This window comes from Podarcis bocagei, assembly GCF_964188305.1.
Source record: "Podarcis bocagei genome assembly, chromosome: 15".
Lineage (NCBI taxonomy): Eukaryota > Metazoa > Chordata > Lepidosauria > Squamata > Lacertidae > Podarcis > Podarcis bocagei.
In genome coordinates this window covers 25773926-25783988 of record NC_138141.1, presented here as the reverse complement: position 1 = coordinate 25783988, position 10063 = coordinate 25773926, and the positions used below count along the sequence as shown (strand labels likewise).

The following is a 10063-nucleotide window of genomic DNA, read 5'->3' as shown; positions in this document are numbered from 1 at the left end:
GAGGGAAAGAATGTGCCTTAAAGGCACGGTGCATAACCAGCCCTCTGCCCTGCAAGAGAGGTTCTGCTAGCCACATCTCACGTGTTCTACACCTGTTAAGACCTCCTTATTTGGCCAGGTGGCTGGCTGGTGTTGAATCATGTCCCCTTTTTACTTTAAGGTGCAGATTCTCATCCCAGTGACTGCACCAGCTATCAGCTCTTGACTTCCGCAGTGCCAACTATGGAATTTTTGTATGCATAAGCCACCTCAAGGGTCCTTGTGAGAGCCAAATGGCAGGGAGTTAATTTTTTTTTTTTAAAGACTGCTAGGTAAAAATAGGCACACATATATTAAAAATGTCATTTAAAGCAAACAAAACAGAAGGCCACAGGTAACAAATGCAGCTATAACCGGGCTTTGGTGAGTTTCAAAGTTCAAAGAAGCATACCGTTGTTCAGGAGCAAACTGGTTGTTGTTTTTGCAGCAGCAGCTCAGCCAAAGCAAGAGCAGTTCAGTGCAGCTCTCAGTGCTTTTCCTCTTCCAGGCTCAAAATGAATGCAAACTGCTCTTTAAAAGGAAACAGAGAAAGGTGCGATAAGGCAGGGGTAGCTATCCTGGCGCCTTCCAGATGTTGGACTCCACCAGCCACAGATGGCAGGGGGTGGGGTGGGAGATGAAGTTCAGCAGCATCTGGAGGCCCCTGGGATAAGGAAAGCCTTTTGCCAAGGACACGGCCCCACCTGTTTTACTTTGAGTCCCAGGTTGCCAGAAGCTGCAAGAGGGGAATGTGCTCCTGTGTTTGGGTCCTGCTTTGGGGCTTCCCATTGGGGCATCAGGTTGGCCCCTGTAAGAACAGGTTGCTGGACTAGATGGGCCACTGGCCTGGTCCAGCACGGCTGCTCTTATGCTCTCCCCAAGATGGGGGCACCCGGCAAGTTAAAACGCAGGTAAAGCTAAGGTGGGGTACGAGTTAAGCATTCCTGCATCTTTAGCCTCCAGGGGCTGAATGGCTGGGCAGCCTGATTTGGGTTATTATTGTTGTTTTGGTTGGCAGGATAGGGAAGAGCTGCCATCCCTTGCATGAAGTGATGCTTTGAAGATGCAAAAGTGCAGGTGAACATCTAGCAAAGCGGCAAAGAGTCTTACCATCCGTCAGGGGCTGGACCGAGAGCCTCTGCCTGGTGAAAAGAGCCGCATCTTTCAGGGGCCCTCCAGAGATTTTGTGCGCCTGGTGGTGAAGTTTCAGCTCGGCCAGAGGGATGAACCGCTTAGTCATTCGCATAAACTGGACGTCCACCTGCAAGCACAAAGGAAGGAGCATCCGTCAGGGAAGGGAGTCGGACCTTGGGGTCTGCAACGTTTGCTCTTCTACCTGCAGAATTGCGGCTGGCAAGATTGTGCTATCTGGTATTGTGAGGCACTTGCAAGAAGATTCTGCCTCCCCTTTGCTGGCTGTGCAGAGCAGTTACTTATTCAAAAATGAGTGAAGAGTCATTAACACTCTGAATGAGAGAAGCTCAGAGAGAAATGGAAGGATTTGTCTCTGCATCTTGCCGGGTGATGTGAAATATTAAGCAGAATGAGTAGGAGTAGAAGACTGCTCGAAACACCCCTCTTTTGGAAGAAAAGCATCCATTAATTAATGCTTTAGAAAAGGAGGCCGATAGTATATATCATGTGCGAGATATACTTAGCTGAGAGACTTACTGCAATGGAAGGAGATTTATTTTCAGCCTTGCAAAAAAACCCACAAGTTTGTAATGCACCATTTGCCTTGTTTACAAGCCCACATATACAAAAATAACTCATTTGTGGCTGTGTTAAAGAACAAAAGGAGCATTATTTGTCCCACTTCCATCTTTGACACGAGGGATGGGGAACCATCGGGCCCCTCAGGGTCAAATGTGACCCGCAATATCTCCATATGAGGCCTCTGAGGCCTCTCCTCAGGCTAAACCTTCCTGACCCTGTTCCACAGCCTCCTCAAATGCTTTTGCCTGGCTGGAATGTGTCCTTGGACTGCAAGCGACGCCTCTCGCTAGCCTGGATGGAGGATACAGAGAGCTGTGCTCTCAGGGCCGTCTTAAGCATATGTGGTGCTGGGGTGCAAAGATCCGCCTGGCGCCCTGCCCCCGGTTGCCCAGAGTTGTTGACCTTTGTTTAGGGGGAGAACCCCAAAGTTGTTGACCTTTTTTTAGGAAAGGTTCCCCAAAGTTGTCAACCTTTTTTTTAGGTTGCTGATACCATGCTTATCTCTGCTCAGGAAAGGAATACAGGAAACATAAGGAGCCCAGTGCAACAAACCAGCCCGAGGCGTCGGCATCTGAGCGAAGCCGGGCGCCTCATGGTGTAAGCAGCATGCGCTGGACGGGCCTCTCCATGGTCCTGCGCCAATCCCAGGCATGCAGGAGGGCAGAGCCAGCTGGCCACCTCAATGTCTCGCTGGCTCGCTTGCTCCTGAATTCGCAGCACAGAGCTGCCCGCAGCAGAAGAGGCCGCCATGGCACTCCGACTGACAGGTGGGCTCTTCCCCAGATGCCAACTCTTGGGCCCCAGACTTTCGGCCTGGCGCCCGTGAGAGCCCGGTGCCCTGCACCCGAGGCTCCTATGGTTAAGACGGCCCTGTGTGCTCTGTCTAGAAAACTGACTCCTGCATGGCTGGTGTGCAGAAGGAAGAGTCAAGTCTGTTGCTCTGCCAAAGAATTTCCCTAACCCTGGTATACGCATGATGAGATCGGAGCCAGCCGTGCCTAACCACAGCCGATCCTTGAAAACCCATTTGCCAAGCACCACCAATCTTACCATGAACCATTTGGGTTTCTCTTTGGTGCTGGAAGCATCGTAGTGAGGATCTTTCTTTTCAAACTGGGTGTGATCGGGATACGCCTCCTTCACTATCTAGAATTTGGGAGAGAAGCACAACCAGAACACGACTCGCAAACTGAGAGTAGCCACGGAGTAGACACTGCTTTGAGATAGTCATCATCATTTGTGACTTGGCACTCACATCCAAATGTGCGACCCACTCAACTGAAAAAGACTGCAATTTGAGGCAATTTGCCAACTGTATGTTCCATATCAGAACTTCCAGCTCTCCTCTGTAACAACAGGACTTAGGCCCCAAATAGCTGGAAGACCACCTCCTTCCCTGCAGACCCTCTTGGGTGTTAGGAACTGCACACATTGTACACTGAAGATGCACTTCTCTTTGACACCTAAGATATATGTCTATTTTTGGGAGACACCCCTATTCCTGAGACTAATTTGTTTTAAATGGGTATTAATATTGTTATTTCACACAGTTGTGAACCACCCCTGGTACCTCTCACCTTGATGATGCCAGCAATCCCGGGCTCTTTACAGTTGCTGTGATAGAAGAAGGCTTCCTGGCCAGCTTTCATATCCTTCAGGAAATTCCGTGCCTGCCAAAACAGAAGAGCAGGGATCAGCTTATTGACACCACCAGACAGAAGCGCTACAGATAATACGTATCTCCTTGCAGGTAATTAGCACTATAGCCACCATGCCTCATATTTTGGAGGAGAGGATGCGAGGTAAGCCAGGGACTCAAAGTTCAGTTCGCTTATATAAAGCCATGGATTGTGCTAACCCTTGTTTAGAACTCGATGCAGGGAGCCAAAGCTCACAGACAGGCAAACCATAGTTTTAGAACTATTTGATCGCTTTCCTTTTCCACAGGACCTCCTCAGCACCCTGGTCTCCAGGGAGCTGGCAAAGCAAGAGGTGGACTGTGATCTGTCAGTTCAGACATTGCACCAAACCATAGTTAGAGCCAACAATGGATAAGAAACCATGGTTTCCGGTTCTGGTTTGCTAGCTGATTATAAACCATTACTCATCAATCCAGATGTCATGCTAACCCAGAGAAAAGGAACCATTTTCAGCCCAAGGGCCACATTCTCTTCTGGGAAGCCTTCCAGGGGCCACATGCCAGTGGTGGGTGGGGCCAGAGGTAAGAGTGGGCAGAGCAAAATATGTGGATTTTACCTTTCTTTGCTTGACTAGTTTCGACACATTCACCTGTCCCATCCAGGCAAGCACGGAACATCATCAGAGTTCAAAAACACATCCCAGCCTAGGCTCATTCTCATCAATGCTAGAAAGTACGTATGGTTTGAATTTGCAACACAACTAGTCTTAAATATCAACAGCATGGGCAAAAATACAGTGGTACCTCGCAAGACGAACGCCTCGCAAGACGGAAAACCCGCTAGACGAAAGGGTTTTCCGTTTTGGAGGCGCTTCGCAAGACGAATTTCCCTATGGGCTTGCTTCGCAAGACGACAGCCCATAGGGAAATATCCGGGACAGCGGGGAAGCGCAGCACGTCTTCCCCACTGTCCTCGGACCTCCTCCGAAGCCGGGCGGTGGGGCGGGAACGCCTCCTCCCGCCGCCGCCGGGCTTCGGAACGATGCTCCGAAGCCGGGCGGCGGGGCGGGAACACCTGCCCCCGCTGCCCGGCTTCGGAGCATCGTTCCGAAGCCGGGCGGCGGGGAGGGAACACCTTCTGAAGGCGGGCGGGGGGCGAAAGTCTTTGTTCCCCCCTGCCTGCCTTCCCGGGAGAGCGGAGAAACACAGCGCGTTTCTCCGCTGTCCCGGAGGGCTTTTGAAGGCAGGCGGGGGGGAGCAAAGACTTTCGCCCCCCGCCCGCCTTCAGAAGAGGTCCAGGACCTTCCCAGGGGCTTTTAAATCGCCCCGGACAGCGGAGAAGTCCTCCGCTGTCCCGGGGCGATTTTAAAATGCCACCCGCCAGCATTTTAAGATCGCCCGGACAGGGGAGAAGTCCTCCGCTGTCCCGGGGTTTTTTAAAATGCTGGGGGTGGGAAGAAAAGCCCTTGTCCCCCCCCCCCAGCCTTCAGAAGAGGTTGGGGGACAGACTGTCCCCGGACCTGGTCTGAAGGCGGTTTCCATAGGAACGCATTAATTGATTTTCAATGCATTCCTATGGGAAACCGTGCATCGCAAGATGAAAAACTCGCAAGACGAAGAGACTTGCGGAACGAATTAATTTCGTCTTGCGAGGCACCACTGTAAAAGGTGGAAATGGACAGCAGAACTTTAAAGTGCCAAAGCATATCTGTGTTCTCCCACTGTAAGCTTTGATTGGAAGGCAAGTTGATTAGGATCTACGCAGTATCACATCCATCCAGAATAGCTATTTGCTGCTCGGAAACCTTTTTTTTTTTTTTTTGTGAGAATAAATTTATTGATCAATGCTGTTGCTACAGTTGACTTTACTTACCTGGTAATTCCTGACTCCGTCCCAGCATGCTGTCTGATTGGGTTGAGCTTTTAAATCTTCAATGCCAAACTGAATAATAAAATAAAATAAACATACATTACCCAAAATGCCTAACTGTGCCTTTAAAAAAGAAAAGAAAAAATAAGTTCAGCATTTCATTTATTACTGGCAGCCTCGTTTGTACCTGGCGTTGCTTGGGAATTCTAAGACCCCCCCCCCCAAAAAAAAATATCTGTGCAGTTTTGAAAGGTTTGGTCTGCCCTAAGTGAGGCACAAGGGGCTTGAGGTGATTTCTGGGGGCGGGCGAGATATAAAGGAAGGAGAGGTTGGTCAGGTGTGAGGAGCAAAGGGGTTGGTGAGTAGAGTGTGCAGATGGAGCAGCCCCTCGGGGAGGGAGAGACAGACATACAGACAGATAGACAGAGAGTGAATCTGGAATGTTACACTAGGCATGATATTTGGTTATAATATACAGCTTTTATTATGAGAAAAGTTATGAAAAGAAGATTTAAAATTTACAGCTTCCTTTACATTGAAAATAGGGATGTGGGTGGCGCTGTGGTCTAAACCACTGAGCCTCTTGGGCTTGCCGATCAGAAAGTTGGTGGTTCGAATCCCTGCGACGGGGTGAGCTCCCATTGCTTGGTCCCAGCTCCTGCCAACCTAGCAGTTCGAAAGTATACCAATGCGAGTAGATAAATAGGTACTGTTCCGGTGGGAAGGTAAATGGCATTTCCGTGTGCTGCTCTGGTCTCGCCAGAAGCAGCTTAGTCATGCTGGCCACATGACCTGGAAAAACTGTCTGCAGACAAACGCCGGGTCCCTTGGCCTGTAAAGCAAGATGAGCGCCACAACCCCAGAGTCGTCTGCAACTGAACATAACTGTTAGGGGTCCTTTACCTTTACCTTTTATACACTGAAAGAAAATTATTTGAAAATGATGTACCGCTGGTATCTGACACCTAGTAAACTAGCAAGAATGTATAGAACTGCTTCAAATGTGTGTTGGAAATGCAAAAATAAAGAAGGCACGTTTTACCATATGTGGTGGAGATGTCGGGTAGTAAAAGAGTTCTGGGAAATGATATATAATGAATTTTTTTTAAAAAAAAACCGTTTAAGGTAACTTTTGTTTAAAAAAAACATCCCAGAAGCTTTGTTAGGAACTGTAGGTGCGGAATTACCAAAAGAGAAGAAAAGACTGTTTATGTACACGACGACAGCAGCACGGATGCTCTTAGCCCAGAAATGGAAAGAAGATAAAGTCCCAACCAGAGAAGAATGGCAGACCAAGTTGATGAACTATGCCGAACTGGCAAAAATGATGGGAGAGATCAGAAATCAGGAAGACCAAATTTTTATTAAGGACTGGAATAATTTTATAACATATCTTAGGGACCACTGTAAGCAGTTGAAATCATTAGCAGGAATACAATAACTCTTGTAAAGTAACATAAACTTTAGATACTCTGGACATATGATAGATTACAGTAAAAGATGCAGGAATAAATTTTAAAAATGGAACCCAGGGAGGGAGGGTAGTCCGAAGGTTCGAGAGAACCTTTTGTTTTTATTTTTTCTTTGGGATTGTTATGTTTGTTGTGTGTAATTACTACATAAAACTATTAATGATTATAATAAAAGCGAGAGCGAAATGCACACGTCTCCCATAGAAGATGGCTTGCTTACCTTCACATCTACACCCTTCTCAAACCTGCTCTCGGGTTCAGATTTCATTAGCCAATGGGTGTGGGCTCTCTTGTTTCTGTCCTGCTCAGCACGGGCTTCTACCTTGGAGGTTTCCGCAACATTTCCAGTTGTAAGGCTTTTCATCTCGACTCTCTGCGATCTGGGTCTCTTGCTCTCCCCCTGCAGCTCAGATCTGGCATCTTTAAAATCAGGTTCTTTTGGAGCTTGAAGGATCCAAAGAATTCACAGGGTATTTGGAAGATGAATTTTAAAAGGACATGAGGAAAGTGGGAAGGGGAGAAAAGAATAATGTCAGCTTGGTGGGCTTCAGCTAATCTATTAAAAAAAGTCACTTTGGAAAATGATTCATAAGTAACTGGGAAGAAATGGATGCACAATGTCCATCTCTAGATATTGTGGTTTGCCTGCTGGAACCTTCTGCTGATTTCTCCTGTTTGTGCTCAGACACAGCACATTTACATTTACCAGCAGATGCTTGCTTGCTACTTCCTAGACGCATTTGTCATTGGCTGTGCTGCTGTGAGGTCATGAAATACATAGGAACATTCCAAATGCTCAGGGCAGGAGTTTTAGCCACAGAGCTGGGAGGCAAGTGAAGAGGAAGGGCCCTATAGCTCAGTGGTAGACCATCTGCGTTGTGTGCAGAGGGTTCCAGGTTCAGTCCCCAGCATCTCCAAGTAGGGCTGAGAGGGACTTCTGGCCTGAAACCCCAGAGAGCCACTGCCAGTCAGTGTAGGCAATACTGAGCTTGATGGGCCAATGCTCAGACTTGGTATAAGGCAGCTTCTTATAAGGGAGGGGCTGCATGTAAATGGTCCGTGGCTCAATCTCTGCTTTTTCCAGGTATATCTGGAAGAGAGACCTTTTCCTCCTGACTCACAATGCTAATGAAACAGGGTGCTAGAGGGAGAGATCTATCCATTGCTTCTCCTCTGCAAGCTGCTAGCACCTACTAAACTTCCTTGGCAGGCTAGTAATTTTGCAGCCTTATTTACAAGGCTGCTGGATCAGACAGGCGAGAGGGCGTTTTTGGGGGGGAGAGACCAGGGATGAGTGAAACCAGACATATTGGGCAGGAGAGGGGTCAGAGAAATAGGCCAACTATCAAATCCATCATTCAATGGGGGAGAGGACATTTGTGGCCCTCTCTATGTTGCTGGACTACAACTCCCATCAGCCAACACAGCTGATGGTCAGGAATGATGGGAGCTGTAGTCGAGCGATCTTTGGTGGGCCACAGGTTCCCTATTCCTGATATAAATCTTTAGCTACAGGTGCTGAGTAGCTCACATTTCAACATCCCTTAGTGTGTATATAGCCAAAAAAAAAGAGCAGCACACAGAAGATACAGCCCAAGTTGGCTCTTTCTTTATCACTAGTTTTTACTTTTTTAAACTGAACTCTGGATAATATTGCTTGAGCCTGACTCCCCCACTGACCTGTCAAGGCTGCTCGGCCTCTTTTCTTCCCTTTCGGAGGCATTTATCCAGCTGCCTAGAAGAAGGGAGGAAGAATCTTAAGAGAAAGCAAAGCAGGAAATACTTTCTTGCATCAATAGCTCAGTCGGTAAAGCACGAGACTCTTAATCAGGCATAGGCAAACTCGGCCCTCCAGATGTTTGGGACTACAACTCCCATGATCCCTAGCTAACAGGACCAGTGGTCAGGGATGATGGGAGTTGTAGTCCCAAAACATTTGGAGGGCTGAGTTTGCCTATGCCTGCTCTTAATCTTAAGGCCATGGGGTTGAGCCCCACGTTGGGCAAAGGATTCCTGTATTACAGGGGGTTGGACTAGATGACCCTAATGGTTTTTTTCAACTCTACAATTCTATGATTCCTTATATGAAGCGTAACAAGAGAGGTCAGACTTGAGGAAGGACTGGAGCTTAGTGACAGAGCCTCTCTGTCACTAAGCATGCAGGAGGTTCCAGTCCCTGGCATTTCCAGGTAGGGCTGGGAAGGTTCCATGCCTGAAATTCTGGAGAGCTGCTGCCAGTCCGTGTAGACAATACTGAGCTACATGAATCAGTGGTCTTGACTGAGTATAAGGCAGCTTCCTATGTATTTTTCGATTTGATTGGCAGTGCCTCCATCACTCCAGGACTGGGGAGGGGGGGGAAATCAAGGCTCAGATCCCAGTTTTGCTATCAAAAGGTCACTCTCTTTATCTCAGCCCACTGGTCTTCAAGTGGTGGGTCACAGCTTGATCCAAGATAGCTTGCAACTGGAGCAGGTACCCCTGCCCGTACGGGCCAGTCGTGTCCAACTCTAGGGTTGTGCGCTCATCTCACTTAAGAGGCCGGGGGCCAGCGCTGTCCGGAGACACTTCCGGGTCACATGGCCAGCATGACAAAGCTGCTCTGGCGAGCCGGCACCAGCGCAGCACACGGAAATGCCGTTTACCTTCCCGCTAGAAAGCGGTACCTATTTATCTACTTGCACTTAGGGGTGCTTTCGAACTGCTAGGTGGGCAGGAGCTGGAACCGAAAGACGGGAGCTCACCCCGCCGCAGGGATTCGAACCGCCGACCATGCGATCAGCAAGCCCTAGGCACTGAGGTTTTACCCACAGCGCCACCCACGTCCCATAACTGGAGCATAGCCACCATGAAAATACATGGTAAATGATTAAGAAATGGTTCCCCACGTGCATGCCTGGGCTACAAGGGGGTCCTCCTGAGTCTGAAAAGGTTGAAGATACCTAGCCTAACCTACCTCGCAGGGGTGTTGTTGAGTATTAAATCAGGGGGGCAGGGAGAACAATGAGCGCTGCTTTTTGCTCTCAAAACGTAAGTTATACATGTATTACATAAAAGCCCATCAAAAGTTAAAGACTATAGGGATGGAATAGCATCTGTACCTGTAAAATTGGTGCCGTGGTGGCACAGATACGCGACTGTCCAACTTTCCTTCCTCTTAACAGAGTCCTTTCTGTCTCTTCTGCTTTATAAATTGGCGCGCCTGATTGCAACACACACAAAAAAAATAATCAGAAACGCTTCCGCTGCTAAATGCCTGCTTGGTTCGGAGGTTAAATACTCGTTTTGCAAACCGTAGCTATGCCTTTAAGACGTTGCAGCCAATCGGAAAACTAACAGCTGGAGAAC

The 10063-nt window shown here is 48.4% G+C and overlaps 1 protein-coding gene across 3 annotated transcripts; it reads right to left on the bottom strand.

Annotated features, from left to right (window-relative positions):
* Positions 1–341: 341 nt before the first annotated feature.
* On the bottom strand, positions 342–10047 carry THYN1 (thymocyte nuclear protein 1). Of its 3 annotated transcripts, none has more exons than XM_081172759.1 (8): positions 9813–10047; positions 8396–8452; positions 6936–7159; positions 5247–5315; positions 3312–3404; positions 2785–2880; positions 1129–1279; positions 342–544 (listed from the first exon to the last, which is right to left on the bottom strand). In XM_081172759.1, the coding sequence occupies exons 2-8, from the start codon at positions 8436–8438 to the stop codon at positions 474–476; spliced, it is 747 nt and encodes a 248-aa protein (XP_081028885.1). In that variant the 5' UTR covers positions 8439–8452; positions 9813–10047; the 3' UTR covers positions 342–473. The 3 variants fall into 3 exon arrangements, with proteins under 3 accessions (XP_081028885.1, XP_081028884.1, XP_081028886.1); XM_081172758.1 differs by having other exon boundaries at positions 343–544; positions 8396–8450; positions 9817–10047; XM_081172760.1 differs by having other exon boundaries at positions 347–549; positions 8396–8450; positions 9817–10046.
* Positions 10048–10063: the final 16 nt, after the last annotated feature.